General features: G+C 45.9%; 1 protein-coding gene across 1 annotated transcript; it reads right to left on the bottom strand.

Moving 5' to 3' along the window:
- Positions 1-10,832: 10,832 nt before the first annotated feature.
- On the bottom strand, positions 10,833-11,610 carry LOC144165981 (uncharacterized). The gene has a single exon (XM_077695651.1). The coding sequence runs from the start codon at positions 11,602-11,604 to the stop codon at positions 10,834-10,836; it is 771 nt and encodes a 256-aa protein (XP_077551777.1). The 5' UTR covers positions 11,605-11,610; the 3' UTR covers position 10,833.
- Positions 11,611-16,232: the final 4,622 nt, after the last annotated feature.

The following is a 16,232-nucleotide window of genomic DNA, read 5'->3' as shown; positions in this document are numbered from 1 at the left end:
GATGTGCACGTATTGCGTCGCCTGCGTGTCCTTTTGTTTTTGTATTTTTCTTGTGCTCCAGCACAATGGCCCTCCGGCTGTTCCTGGCCACACAAATAAACATTGATTGATTGATTGATTTATAACCACAAGCAACGCAGACTGAATGACCTCGTAGTTTCAGCGCTCTTTGACGTAAAGGCAGTTGGGCCTCTTGCAGCAACATACTACTATATGCATTTAAATTACATTTTACTCTACCTGCCCCCGTCTCTTCTGTCGTTTTTAGGTCTTGAAACTGTAACCGGTGCCTTTTAACCCTTTCGTGTACATAAGTGCATATTCCAGAACTTAAATACTGGTGTTTTGGACAGACATCGCGATGAGAAGAGTCAAATTACTGCCGACGTCCGAACCCGTTTTCACGATGCCATGGCAACAAAATTATTACCGGGCTTCTGAGCTCCATCGCGGACATTTTTATGATTAGTCGCGGGTTAGGCTGCGCATGACCATGAGGAATAATTGCAGACATGGTTGCAGGTGCGCATATATACGTATAGGTAAATACGCATACAACAATGTAAATTTCTTCCTAACACTCTTTGCAGAACCCGTTGCTTTACGGCGTTTACGCAGTGTCATTGCTGCAACGTGCATAATGCCTGAAATATTTTACACGCAGATATCTTTCTTTGAGTCAAAAGGGCACTGGAGAACACGGCTGCTCTTTTCAAACGTTCCTATGTGGCAGTGTATATGCAATATGTTCCCCTCTCTCTAAGCGAAGGCGACCTCCCACTACACATATAGGCACACACATACACACGCGGTTACGCACACACACATACACAGAGGCATACAGCCTTACACAAAGGCATACAACAGGCGCGCACACACAAAAATACACAGAGGCATACAGTCTTACACAAAGGCATACACAACAGGCGCGCACACACAAAAATACACACACAGGCACGCACACACACACATGCAAACACATACAAACTGCATGCCACCGCAGCAGCCAATCACAAAGTCGCCGCGACATGGGCCGGGTTTCCTCCGCGGAGGAGCGCTGTCTTCGCAGACCGGAAAAGGACCCGAGCAAGCACGGACCCCGCAGGCACCTCTTCCTCCTCCTTCCTCCAGCTCCGCTCATCGCGTTCGGTTCGATGGGTTCGATACGGTATCGCGCTCTCTTCGGTCGTTGCAAAAGGCGGCAGCCGGCCCGATTTCTTTCCACCACCGCAACAAAGGAGGCGGCTTTAGAAGACACGCCCCTCGGTGCGCGTTGCTGTACGAGTCGGCGACATGGGTACACGGGGAGGGATGTCGGGAGGAACAAAGGGGCCGCATATCCGTTCCACAAGCCGCCCCGTCGGGCACAAGCACGCATAACAGCAGACGGCACGATGCCACCGCTGGCACAACAAACGCGACCACGTTGAATAAGATGTTTAGCACGTCGGCACACAGGGTACACCTCAAAAGCGCGCGTATACATACGTGTGTACACGTGTCAGGCTGGGCTGGGAAAGTTGCCGCAAAAGCGCTTTGTTGACGCCGCCATTTGACGCCCTGTCGTCGGATAGGTGTCAAATGACGCGGCCTGGCGTTCGCTTTGGCGCTTAAAAAAGTGTGTTGTGCGTGGTCACAGCGCAAATGCGGGGAAATGAGAGCGGGGTTTTGTGCCTGGACACGAATAAGCTGTATGGACACGTCTCTGACATTCGCAATAGCTGCTGCAACCTCAGGCGTATACCGCAAGGATCTCCTTTAAGCGCTGTGATGTTCCTAATGTGTGTGCGTGTGTGTATATATGTATATGGGTAATAAAAAGTGTCTATCTTTCACAGCAGCCGCTCGACCATGCACAAACGTGCATAACAGCAGATGGTGACGCCTTGATGCCGTGACTGGCGCGAGAAATAGACCGAACTTGAAGAAAACGTTCCTCGGAGTCATGAAGATATATGCGCCAAAGCGTGAGTTTGTAGCATGCACATCTTACTTTAAGAAGAGCTGGTGAAAGCTTTGTGGCCGCTGTTGTCTGACACGCATAGGACGACGGCGCATATCATTTCGTGCCGCATAAAGAATATTGCGCTGTCATCGCGACTTTGCAGCAATAACGTGAACAATGTATTCTTGGCGTTTGTTCAGCGTATGTAAACAAATACGTAATATGTATGAGTGGCTCGAAATCCGTCCTCTCGGAACTGTGATATTTCTTCAGACATGCGCATTAGTGACTGAATTATAAATGTGGCTTTATACCGAGTCTCACCTCATCGTCCTTGTGTATAACGTGTGGTGAATCAGTTGAAATTATACACTTTTTTTGTTTATGGACCACCGCAGTATATACGATGGAACACGTACGGTCAGCCCTGTTTACCAAGCTACAAAGGCGAGCTTTCGAGGACTACCTTAATTCTTTCGAAGACATCCTATTACCAAACGGGCATTTTTTTAGGGCAGAGCATGCAGTTTCCGGCATAGATTGCTATACTATGCCCACCTGTTTAACTACATGTAAACCGCTTATGCTTGCTGGCTTGTAGACAAGCCTTATTGAAGCATACTTTTTATAAACAGTACCGCCGCAAACACCCCGCCCAGTACACGATCGGGAAAAAAGCTGTGGCGCCCTGGAATTTAAAACCGTATTATTTTCTTAGATTTGAAATCCATGACTGATTTCTAAAAAAAATGAATTAATTAACGAATGAATTTACTTCACAACAATGACAATTCCCCTGTTAAAAAGGGAGTGTTTTGGGTTGAATTGACGTCAGTGTTTACATTGACTATTTCGGTGTCCCTTACACAACCCAACGGCGCGTCAGTGAAAGCATTTTTAGGTTATAGCAAATCCTGCGGAGATGGGGCGCCAGGAGGCTTGCGTCTGGCTCGAATGTTACAGAGGGCCCTACATGACCTTTTTATAATATTATTAGCAGAATTAATGCGCGATAATTATCTTTAAATTATAATCATTACTTTGAGAAAATTAGACCTCACCAGAACCTCACATGCGCGTGCGCGTGCGTGCGTGCGCGCGCGCATGTTGGTTATTTTTGCCTAATCACTCCGCGGATATACGTGCGATGTGTGTGTGTCTGTGTGGGCATGAGTGCGATGAAGCAACGGACGTCTTCGTGTTGCCGTTGCAGCAAAATTTACAAGCCGTGATAATTTTTTCCTCAGCCTCATGAACCTTAACCGCGATGCGAACTTGAAATACAAAGCCCGTATTTATACTTCGTAGTCTGCTAAGACTCGCAGTCGCCGTGATTATCGCCGCTAAAGCATAGTGGCTCGGACTCGATCCTCAAGAACCCCCGAACTGGCTAAACCAACCCTTTTTTTTCCCTTACGCGCTCGTGATGAATGCATCACGATAGCAGCTATGGATACACGTCTGCACCCACGCGGCAACAGACACAGGCCATAGATTTCCCCAATGGGGAATTATAGGTCGCTACCCGTTTTGAAGCACAATGAAATAAAAATAAAGGCAGTACCTGATAAATTCTAGATGATCATCGTTATGAGCCTATTTTTGTCCACGAAGGAGGAAGGCGACGATTCAGCCGAATGAAGAGGGATCAATTTTATTCTGTGGAGGCAAACTAAAAAAAAATCACCGATTTCTACCAACAGCTAATGCCAGATTGACACACAAAGAAGCTTTAGGCATTGCTCCTACGTAGGTAATTTATTTCGCTATCACATCGGGCCAGTCTATTCGCTGCCCGTTGCATTGCCCCTATACATTGGTGCCTATGCCCAGTGCATTGGACAATTTTTGTGTTCGCGAATATCCCGAGAGGACGCGCTCTAGCGTGAATTAACAGTATTACAGTAAAACAGGGTGATAAGAAATGCAGCTCTGCACCACGACTGACACAAAGTATTACAAAACAAAGAAATCGTCCACGGACGCAATTCTAATTTTTTTTTTTTTTTTTGCAGTGGGCTGTGTGCAAACTGGCAAAAACGTGCCTACTGAGGACAACTGAAATCTTGAACCTAATACAAGAAACCCACAGCCAAGTGTGTACCAGAAACCTTGTGCGCGCGCAATGGATGCCAACTACTACTAACAAAACATGTGTATGTATACACATTGGTCAGGCTGATTGCAACAATAAAGTGGTGTGGGAACATACTGGGCGGTACGAGAGTCCGATCATAAAAACGGTGCAAGTTTTTTGCTATTGCTTGATTTCGTCGAATTCCCCTATAGTTGAGGGCGTACCAACATATTGCTTGATAGTTCATTTCATATATATATATATATATATATATATATATATATATATATATATATATATATATATATATATATACACAACCAAGAATAAATATGCGTACTTTTGGGCGGTCTTATACTACAATGAAATGGTGAGCGAACATATCGTGTGCATCTTTGCAAACGGCGCAAGGGCTATCGTAGTTTTTAACTCAACCAAATTACTCCCTCACATATGCATTCTATAGACACCAAAGAGGAATCGCGGAGGCTTCTTGAATGGGCCAACAAAAGCAGTCGCATAGTTGAACAAAACAAGTTGATGTTGTTTTGTTTCATCTCAAATAAAGGTGAGCTGGATGTTGGCTCGGTGTTTGTATTACCCTTTTCATATTTTTCATTGCGTGTTTCTTTCTTTAAATACCGTATACAGAGCTTAATTGCATCAGGCTCTTGCTGCTTTACCAAATATTTGGCGTCCCTGAACGGAAGAGGGTGCGGTTACGTTCGTCCCAGAAGTAAATATCACCGCTACCATCGATTTTAGCAACAGTTTGGCAGCATTTTAGCAACATCGAGTTTAGCAACAGTTGCAGCCCAAATTGAAGATGCAAAATATTTAGAAGTAAATATCTTTGGAGTTTTGGTGAAACTAGCGCATAGAATGTACCGGTGTAAAGTTGGGCGGAATTTATACATCGCTGCGCTCAAGTGCGCAGCCTGGAAAGGTGTTTCAGTGTCGAAATTGTTGTGCAGTGTGTAGTATGACCATTTTGCTGAAAACTGACTGGCTAATTCTGTTTGTAGGGCAGCGCTGTTACCACTATAGTCGCTGCACCCTGATATGTGGGTTATAATAGATGCTCTTTTCACATCTCGCAATTTTACGGGGCCCATCCCCCCTTTTCCTTCTGGACTCTTTTTGCACGCGTAATTTTTGCCCACTTCATCTATAAATATAAATGTAAAAACAAGGGTAAGAAAAGACAACAGAAAACATATTGTTTTGGTGTTGGCTATTTTTTTTTAGTTTTTTCCCCCGCCGAGTACAAAACCTCCCGAAAGATACTTCTGGCTACGCCGCTGACTGGGCTTATTCCGTAAAAATTTTGTGCGAAACCATGCAGCTGCAGGGGGTCACATTTATCAGATCTAAAACTTGTTCGATAGCACTATCTGTGCTGTAGTAGGCCATTAATAACTACAATTCCAGTGAACAGCTACTACTTCTGGGATTATGTTTTATAGTGTGCGGTAAACGCATTGACAGCTATTCTTAAACATTCTAAGATTTTGAGACATCAGTTTTAAGTAGCATATATCCAGTGAACAGTAGTGACCTCACCTTACGGCTGAAACTTCTTTTCTTCAGATCTCAAAACGGGAGCGACGTGGAGTCGAGGGCCCATTTATCAAACTTCACTATTTCTACAAAATAGTTAACAACGTAGCACGCAGCGTGAAGCTTTTCGCTTCCTTGGGGGACCAAGGGATGGTGTCAGTCCTGAGTTATATCGCAGCAGTTGCAGCACAAGTTTTGGAGCCACTAAGCGCATTGCAAATTTAAAGTGAAAATGACCATGCCTGTTGTAACAGAAAGTGTTCTTAGTTCTTTTTATCAGACTTAGTGGGATTACCAAGGCGTCTTTTGAAGTTGTTTTTACTTAGCTTGGGAGGTATGCAGGCATGAGCAGTGATTGTGGCGCTTTGCTGACGGCGATTGTGACTTCACCCCTTCTGGTCCTGTTCGATATTGTATTTGTGGTGTTCGGCTCTCCTTCAATGTTACAATTATGCGTTTCAGCTCTGGTTCTGTGAGTAATTTGAGGTGCTTTAATGTGTAAAGTTCTCTGGTATTTTGTGTGATCGTTCCTAATTCTTTGATGAACGAACTCTCCAATTATGTTTATATGGTCATTTACTGGTTCCTGAGGAAAGAGATGAATATACAAATTAAATATAAAAATTACGCTGTCCGTTTTCTGCTTCCATTTTAAAATCGATGCCACAAATATTAATATAACAGTCTTTCTCTCGTACACATACATGTTCGCTCGTGCCTGATAAGAACCACGACGTACATTCTGCACGTAAAGCCTCGGCGCGGAGAACTATTCAAAATCCAAATAGGAAACTCCGTCTAGAGCATAGCACAAAAATAAGGCATAGGCTGGCAGTTAACTAGTTCATACATCTCAATTGTTACTCCTGCATTGGCAATGAACAAGACCGCCCTTGTAAAGGCCGCGGTGTCATAACGAGCTTATAATATGCAACTGTTTATTCGTGAGTAATTATATCTGTTTTCGAAACTGCTCTTGAGATATCATATATGTATCGAGCTATATTTCAGTACTTAGTACATGTGACAAAAATGGTACCTTCTGAAATATTTACAAGCCTCACAGTGTGATGAATAAAATGAATAATGTCGGTAAACCATGAGTTTGAGGAAATGTGCTGTGTATAAATGTGAGAGTCAGTGAAATTACCACGCGGAACTGGTTTCCCTAGCATTGACGCACGCACATGCAAAAACGTATGCATACTCTTCGCCATCTGGAGCAACGTACCAGGTCGTTAACGAGCCTTCACAACTTTGGTATCGAACATTAGAGAAACATTTTCAATTTGAAGTATAATACATGTGTTCGGTCTCAAATAGACCAGAAAAAGCAGTGTTTGCAAACGCTCATCACATGTTTATTATATTATTTAAGACCGGACTGTCAGTTGGGGTCAAACCGCCGACGATTGTATATTTACAACAAAATTGTGTGTGCTGGGGACCAGACTAGGTTAAATCGCGACTTTGAAAAAGTTGTGGATTGGTGTAGGCAGTGGCAAATCAGCATTAATTTTGACAAAACCGTTTTCATGAAAATAACACGCAAGAAAGTCCCTCTTTCCCACATCTATACTGCTGGTGACATTAGACTGACAGAAGTGAACCAATATAAGTACCTGGGCTTGTGGATTTCTAACGATCTCAACTGGAATAAGCATATCGATACTGTCTCGGCTAATGCTCTTCGAAAACTCTTCGTTTTAAGACGTGCTTTAAATTATTCAACCCCCTCTGTACGCCTCCTAGCTTACAAAACAATTATTCGTGCCGTGTTAGAGTATGCGGTAATTATTTGGGATCCATACACTCAAACCAATATTTAAAAAAAAACTAGAAAACATTCAAAAGAAGGCGGTAAGGTATGTATACAATTCTTACGGGCGCACATCGATAACTGCACTTCTCCATATAAGAGCAACCTGCCCACAGTATCTGAGAGGAATCGAATCCTACGCCTTAAATGTTTCTATGAAATAGTTACTGGACAGTATGATATTGACACCTCCAACATATTTCACTTTTCAACTGGTTGCTATACAAGACGCCGACACACACTAACAGTCACACCACTCAATCCACGCAACGACTGCTTCAAATGTCGATAGGAACAACCTCTCTAACAAAGCGGTGAGAGAAAAATCACTATCTGCTTTTAAGTCGCACCTTCTCACATGATGCATCTTCTTCTCTTTTCTGTATATTTTTGTGTATGTGTGTGTGTGTTTTGCCGCGAAAGTTACTCATGAAAGTTGCGTTTCTCCCGCCCTGCTTGGATCTTGAACAAAGATTGCAGTATGAATAAAAAAATAAAATAAAATAAACCGTTATGTTCTTCTAAAGCTTTTTATCCGACTTTTCAATTTTCCCATGTCAATGCGGCGACGTTTCTTCAATGATCTCAAACGGAATTCCCCTTTCACGCCCAATGAGAAAACCGTGCAAACTCAATACGCACGTGGACACATTGCACAGTAACCCTTCGTTAAAATGATTTTTTATGCGGGGTCTCGCTTTACTGCAATTTTTTATAGCCTCACCGACAGTTCATGGAAATTAAGGTCACCATGATTTCAAATATAACTCTCCTTGTAAACGTATAGTCAATTTCCTTTACCCATGTTAAAAGGATGAATTACTACATAACGCGCACTGTACATCCAATGGCCGGCCGGGAGATTGCAAAAATTTGCAACCAGTCCGAATCCCGGCAGCGTCTCCTCAGAAACAGACCAAAGCACATGGTAAAGGCATCGTCTCACTCTACTTTACTGCCACAATAACACAGCAACACGCATTGTCCTCTCACGCGCAGCCACTGCGCACAAAGTCTTTTGCATCACAAGCGTAGAAGCGACGGAACGCATAAAACGACGAACAGCCATCACGAACACAACAAGAAATTTACATGCACCTTGGGTGTGGCCCCTCTTCGAAGTGACTTGCGCTCCCCTGCATAATGTGTGCAGTTGGTTGAACGTCGTTTAAATCAAATCACTCAAAGAAGATCGTATTGGCGCGAGGTTTATACAAAGCTACAGCGCTGCATGAATCTCGAAACCTATACAAGCTGTTCTAAAGGGATTCTATAGCTCCACGGACAACAAGTTGTTATAGACGGAGCAATGAACAAATTTCGTTGACACCAAAGCTTAAATTACCATGCAGGGTCGCTGGAATGTAGTTCAGTTCATTAAATGAAATGTTAACGCCCAAGAATACAAACATCCTCAAATGTGCAGGTACAAAGTATGAATGATGACTGATCGTAAATCAAGGTATGGGTATACCGACTAAGATGACTGCACATTAGCATTGTTAACTAGCTTTGAGAATGTGTTGCATAAAAGCAATTGATGCATTCCTGATTATTAGGACATGTCCGCGGCATTGCGTAAGCATGGCCCATTTTGTGTGCCGCTTTTTCGAGCTCTGTAAAATCGAGAAGAACGGAAATATGGACGTTGCTGTTATCAACAAATGAGCATGCAACAGTGTTTCGTCTGCAACGCAATCTTTCACCTGTCTGTTTATGTGGCCATATTCTGCGCTGCGGGTGCACGCACACAGAAGGGAGGTCTTTGAGACCAATTTGATAACCTTCTAGCGAACGTGACATGAAATCATGAAAGTTTGGTCCATCCTCTTTCAGAAAAGCAAGTCACACATTGTTTTGGCACTGCGCACGTATAGAGTGATACGCATAGGGGGAGATCGAGGTCCCCAATAGCTAACCGCGATGGTACTGTGGCCGGTTCCAGAAAGATGGACGCAAAAGACATTCTGACGGTCAGCAGTCCAAAATTAAAGGGACCCTGCAACGCTTTCGATAAGCGCTTTCACTCTTTCCTTCGCGCCTGGAACCACTGCGAAAGCTATAGTTATCGCCAGCACGGAGCGGCACTGCGTGATTTGCTCGTCGCACCAGATATGCCTTTGATTTCGGCTTTGTTTTTGTGGCTCTTTTTTTTTAAGATGATATCGAAATGCGTTCATTGCTGCAACTGAAGAAAAACCGACCAACAGCCTCTACATGGTCTTAATGACGTAATTTGAGCCGTCGAAGAACGTCAAGCCCGGAAAAGAGAGAAAAATCTTTTGGGTGAGTTTACAAGTTATTTGATGAGCATAGAGAAGTAAATTTTGGCTGAGGTACTTTGCGACCCCCTAATCTAAGCACTGGGTGTGTTGAGTGACTATGTCCTGCAAGCTTTCGAGATTTCAAAACAAGTTGAAAAAAGTGTTCCATGGTCCCTTTAACTCTCTTCTCTAACGGGCTGTCATATCGTCCATGGCGGGAAAGAGCTAGACCTTCTTCAACACGCAGCTTCAGTCATTTATGTGATATTCAACGCCGTGCGTTAGAAAACCAGAACCGAACTTTCTTTTTTAGACTTTTAAGTATTTCTTAGACTCTTCCTGATAGAATCTTAGACTCCTGCATTTCGCTATACAGCAACAGAAACAATATTGCGCTGCTGCTGCCCCGTTCCATGGCGAAATAGACTGATCGTGTGAATCTTTCCGCACGTATCGGCGGTTGGCAGGGAAAAGTTATAACCTGACAAAGCGCATCGCGCACAACACAAAAGCGAACGGCATGAAACCATCACGAGAGAGCGCCGGCGAGAACAAAAGAGTACGGAGGAGGGCAGGGGACGCTCACACATGTTCAACACGCAACAGGCAAATGGTTCGAGAGAAAAAAAACACGCACGTGCGGTGAGGCGCACGAGCTCCGCGTCGATCCCCCCCGCGGGTCCGCCGGCCTTGTCGAGTCCCCCGCCACGGAACCGGGGGTCGCAGACGGGGAGGGCTGTGCTACGCTTTCGGGGTGAGCAGGGAAGCGTGCGTTCGATGCGCTTGTCGGCCTTGCCTTCGCGGCTTGTTGGCCGTGTTGTTGTCGTTCCGCCCTACAGTGTCGTTTGTTGCGGCCTCCTTTGCGGTGGTGACAGGAGCCGCGCTTTGGCGGCACCTCTCGACGTCTGCGGCGGCGAAGAAAAGGCCCTCGCGATGGAGTCGTCACCTGGGCGGCCATTGTCGTGGGGCGCACTTTTGTGTCGGCGGCGCCTTTGATCCCCTCCGTGATCTCGCCGACAAACAAGGTCGAAGAGCGTCAGTGGAGGGCATCCCCGGTGGCGGCTTGTGGAGGGGGGCGAGGAAGACTCGTTTATTATCACAACCTACAAACAAAACGCAGTTCACACCACTGTCAGTCGAGGGGGGGGGGGGGGGGGGGGGGTCTCCACTAGCTGTGCCTTAGCACCGCAACGGGCCGATACAGGGGTTGGAGAGCGCCTGCCGACGAAGGCTGCTGGGGAGGCGGCAAGCACGGGGGTGTAGGAACGGGGCTGGCGGACAGCGCGACGGGATGCGCCGCTGCGGAGGGAACGTTGCAGCAGCCCGGCGGCGGCCACAGGAGCAGACCCGCGGCCGCGGCTGCCAGCTGGCAGCGTAACAGCCACGATGAGGGCCACGAAGTGGCGGCCGCCAGATGAGGCGGGAGCGACGCGGCAGCCGCAGCGGCGGCCGCGTGAAGCGACGCCCGGTGCTGGTGTTGCTTCAGAGCTGCGGCCGCGGCGTGCAGTTGCAGGCGACTTCCTCGGGCCGCGGATCGTCTCCTCAACTTTCCCGTGCTGCCGCCGATGAAGACGTCGTCGCTACTCGGGTCGAGCATCCAGTAGTTGCCCTTGCCCGGATCGTCGTAGTGGCGCGGAACCTTGACGAAACACTTGTTGAGGCTGAGGTTGTGGCGGATGGAGTTCTGCCAGCCCTGCTTGTTGTCGCGGTAGTACGGGAAGCGGTCCATGATGAACTCGTAGATGCCGTTGAGCGTGAGTCTCCGCTCGGGGCTCTGTCGGATGGCCATCATGATGAGCGCGTTGTAGCTGAACGGCGGCTTGTCGCGGCACGGACTGGCGGTGGTCGTCGCTGTTGTAACGGGAGCGGCGGTGGGTGACGGCGCGTCGTCGCTGATGAGACGCCTGATGCTGAACGGTCCGCCGTGGTCCTCCGCCATGCTATCTGTGCGGGACCCCCGGCAGGCACGTCCGGTCGGCGGATGCCCTTTTATAACTGCGGGGGGCGGGGCCACTCGAAGCCCCGCCCACGTCTCACCACGCCCCTCCCTTTTCCTAGCGGCATCGATCGCAGCGCCACGGAACGCCTTCGGCCGCGACGCAGCGTCGCGTGCAGCGCGCCGCTTCGCGGGTCCGCCGCGTTGTTTCTCGGAGGGGGGCGGCAAAGCTGTGATTCGGGTGTTTGATTTTACCGGTTTTCGTCCGCAACGTTGGCCCTCGGCGTTTGAGCGCCGTTGGCACCACGTGGGCCCGTGCTGGCCCTCTCGGGGGCAAGGAAGGGCGCGCCTTCCGGGGCGTTGTCTCGGCGCACTGCGGCCATGCGCTCGGCCAACAACGATGTCGCGACGTACACACATCGAGAACCCGCCTCCCTGAACAGCCCTCGCGCTTACGGCTGAGACGACGCATGGTTCCTGCCATGGTTACGCTCACTGATTACGCCTAGCGGCAGCCGCGTTGTCTCTCCTTCGTCTCCCAGCATCTTCTCTGGACGGGGAGGGCGTGGTGGCGGCGAGATGTACGCATCCAGAAGGGGGAGGATGTGGACGCGGAGCTGCGCGACAGGCAGTGCACTCCATCAGGCAGACGTCCTGTAATTTGCAGGAACCAGTCGTTCCCTTTCGTGTAGCAACGTTTGTCAAGAGACGTTTGTCTCTGAGCGCAGGCTTCGCGGATGCTGTTCAATGCTGTGTGGGTACTTCCCGGAGATCTCCTGCGCAGAGATGTACTATGTAGCGACGTGAAAGTGAAGGTGTACTATGATTTGAAAGGTCGTAGAGTGCGTGTTAGCGTTGACTAACGGTGTCTTGCCGTTTCTTAGGGTTTGAGTAGGCGCAGGGAGATTGCCAAACAAAATCTACCACACTTACCTTTTGTACCGGTTGAATGCACAGTTCGATAAGCCGTTTCATATACTATATACATACTCTCAAAACTGCCCTCAAGGCGACGAGCTGGCACGTATACTTAGTTACCAAAAATACATTTGTATTTTCAAAGCCTCTCAATGACGTGAACGGAGTATGTGTACATCGCAGTGCAGGCCAGCGTATGCGTTGTATGCCCGCAAGGACTCTACACAGGTGGTGAATTTCTTGGTGCTAAGTTCATGTGATGTCATGGAGTGGGGGCATATTGTTTTGAGGAGGCGATGCAGAGCATGCGTTAGGCCGAGGCAAATAACCATAGTCATCATCGGCTTACTTATTCCACTGCACTGCAGGATGGCGGCACCTCTCATTGACTTCAAACTGTTGCTTTCTTAAGATGTCCGAATCCTTTCTTTGCAACCAATTTTCTTATCTCACCCCTCCATCGAGTTTTCGGAGGTGCACCAGGCACACAACAGGTGCTGTTCAATGGCGACCGACGACAATGCAGAGGAACAGTAAACAACGGGCCGTCGTTTCTCTCAGAGGAACGAGAACATTTTCACGTTTTAAATCATTCCAGAGGCGGACCGGCCTGAACCTGGTCTACCTTTTTTTCGATTACTTGGCATAACAGCTAAACATTCCTGTGATATTATTAGAACTTCGGAGCCGGCATCACTCGCCCACGGTGATGAATTTAACTGCGTATTTTCCTTCGCTGCCAAGCAATGGGTGGTAACCACAAACCTCAATAGTTATGTCCATGATTCAGCGTTTCTTCTCTTATATACAGAAAATGGCTTAATGTGCATTTTATCAGGATTTATTCAGCGGAAATCACCCGCCTTCATCGGAATAACCGTTTATTTACTTTGTAGGCATTTTGACCTTAATGTGCACTTCTTGCCAGGCTGCCATCAGCAACAAAGCAACAATACTACTGCATCCGAAATAGGGACGCAAGTTTTAAAGTTAGACCGCTTCACATACAGGTGGTAGAGAATTGTGTAGAAAGCTACAAAGCTATCTTGCCAACTATTGCTAACGAAGCGAGCTTGCCAACGATTGCCCTTATACTGTAAAAACATTTGGTGTGAAAATGACTTCATATATCGCAAAACACGAGATACTTTCGTCTATACTATCCGGATTTGTTGCCCGTCGACGTACACAAAACGCATTGGATGAGCTTCCCGATGTGCTTAATAATGCCATTTACTATAATTATTGTTCTTTTCGGTGTTGATCGGTGTGCACAAAGCATCTGATATTATCCCAACGTAATGCTTGCCAAAGTTTACCAACAGTTTTTCCGCGGGCCTTTTATGTCTCTATTGAAAAATTACATTCGTAACCTCCGGTGGAACTTAATGTTAGTTGAAATTACAAGCTCCCGGCCAGTATTATGGCCTGATGTTCCGAAGGAGTGCGTTTTGGCCCCTTTGGTATTTAATCTATAGGTTAATGAAAATAATAATGATATAGCTGACAGTGCACTTCATTCCTCAGTATTTCAGTACATGGATGATGCGATGAACATCGGATTCATCCAGCTGCCAAGCCGTCCTGAGAGAGCGGAAAGCACACAAGTTATGCTGAGGGCTTGAATAGAGCTGGTGCGATGTAGCGCTAGCGCGTGCCGCCACTCGATTGGTACTGATTAAACTGATTATGATGCCGCGTCGTCGGTTACAATGTAGAAGAGGAAGAAGTTCCAACAAGTCTTCGAAACTATGCATCGAAACTACGCTTGCATGTTTCGATGCAAGCATGTTCCGATATCGTCTTCGGCAATCTACAACATGACTGTAAACATGTTATGAAAGGGCTAACCCCAACTGGATGAAACAAACGCACAAAACTGCAGCTTGTTTGCATACCTAATAGAAAAAACTCAATACTTAAGGTTACATAAGTTTTTTTTTGCATATTTTTTTGCAATGTCCTAACTGTGAATGGTCACCCATTCTGCCTGTAAACTTTGTCGAATACTTAGTAGGTATAGTTTTTATTTTGTCATGGAACTCCCAGATGGCTTTATATGCTCACAGTTGAGAAAAGCTGCAGTTTGACCTTAACAGTACACAAACACATTACTTCGGCATTTGCGCATTCACATCATGGTATGAAATTTGTTGCATATATTTTTCTCTGATTTCTCTAAACATCAGGTTTACTCTGTTTTACGTTTGATGACCACGCATGTTTCGTGTTGTTTTCCAGATCTCGGTAAGCGCGATGCCTTTCGTATTTTGCGTATATCTGATTTTAATGGATCATTCTAACAAACTGTTGTACTTGGCTGTATTTGATCTCGATTTTACCAGCTGTACACACCTGTGCGTCGTCTACGCCTTCACGATTGTTTTAGTTGCCAATAGGAAGACCTCGATTTGGTGAACATGTTCGTGACTACTATGTTCCAATGGTCTTGAATTCTTTGCCAAACGACCTCTTTTCTATGAACGGTCGAAGGCACATTAAAAGTAATCTGGTGGAAATTTACTTCTCGCAACCTTAACAATTCTTTTATTTCTCTCATAAATTATTCTTCTCGTATTATTAGTCCTTTTGTTTCTAAAATTATTTGTCTATAAAAATTTTGTAGTATAAATTTGGCAGTTACCTGCTAGTGTCTGGCTTAGGTTTTGTTCCTCGCTGCTGGGAACCACCCCTCAACCCCTTGCAGCCTTGGGCAGGCAGCGTAAGTACTCTGTTTGGGAAATCAATAAACATTACTGTAATAATAATAATATTATCAAGGTATGCCATTGGCGGCTGAAGAATATCTCGATTTATATATTCTAGTCAAATTTTTTGTCAATATTTTGAGGAAAATTACATTTTTACCATTTCTCGATCTTACCGAGTTTTCATCACCAATACATGGCAGCCTGATTGAATTAAGAGATTTCGTCGAGTTGCTATTTGTACATGCATTATGAAATTTAACTCATGCAAAGCTGATTTCCATATGCCGGCGGTATGTGAAGCCTCAGTTTATTTCAGAAGCCCATAACAAAAGGAACCACTAGAAGCGCTGCACGGCTGGCTCACTTATAGTTGGCGTAGTCGAATAAACACAAGAACGTGACAAGGATTTGCGTTGTGGTGTGATACAGCCCCAATGCCCAAGATTTAGATTTACCCCAATTACTTCCATGTAATGTCACCATCGGTACTCTTCAAGCGCAGTTTGCAGCAAAACCATATATGTCCCTTGTGGCACGTACGCACTACACCGCAAAATAATGTGCAAATTACGGGGTATTTTCAGTCGATAAGACCCCTATACCTTTGCAAAAGCAAAAAAAAACCCTTTCAAAGGAGTGTATTTTAACTTATACCTTCCTTATCCTAAATGCACACGGGTGGTTTCAAGGTATTATCAGCCAAAAGTAAGGGTGTACAAACAGTGCCTTTTTCCAGTTTTGCACCACTTTGTAAAGAAAAGCTACTTCTCCACCAAGGAATATAGTGCAGCTGTTGTAGGTCGTGTACATGTAGTCACTGTGTTTTTTTTTATGTTGAGGTAATTTTATTTCCAACGAGTTTACATGATACATGAGGGGTTAGAAACAGACTAGGAGGTCCGAAGGTTAGAAATCTGCAGGCGGAACTACCAGGGATGATAGTTAGAGCATAATCATGGAGCAAGTAGCAAGAGATTAATGATATAAAAAAGGAACAAGAAA

The sequence above is a fragment of the Haemaphysalis longicornis genome, unplaced genomic scaffold, assembly GCF_048455015.1.
Source record: "Haemaphysalis longicornis isolate Haplotype H1 unplaced genomic scaffold, Haemaphysalis longicornis Haplotype H1 scaffold_153, whole genome shotgun sequence".
Classification (NCBI taxonomy): domain Eukaryota; kingdom Metazoa; phylum Arthropoda; class Arachnida; order Ixodida; family Ixodidae; genus Haemaphysalis; species Haemaphysalis longicornis.
Note: the sequence above shows the minus strand (reverse complement) of the source record. Positions and strands in the feature narration are given on the sequence as shown.

What these genes read in the sequence shown, in the direction of transcription:
- LOC144165981 (XM_077695651.1), bottom strand. Translation starts at nt 11,604, where the DNA reads ATGGCGGAGGACCACGGCGGACCGTTCAGCATCAGGCGTCTCATCAGC.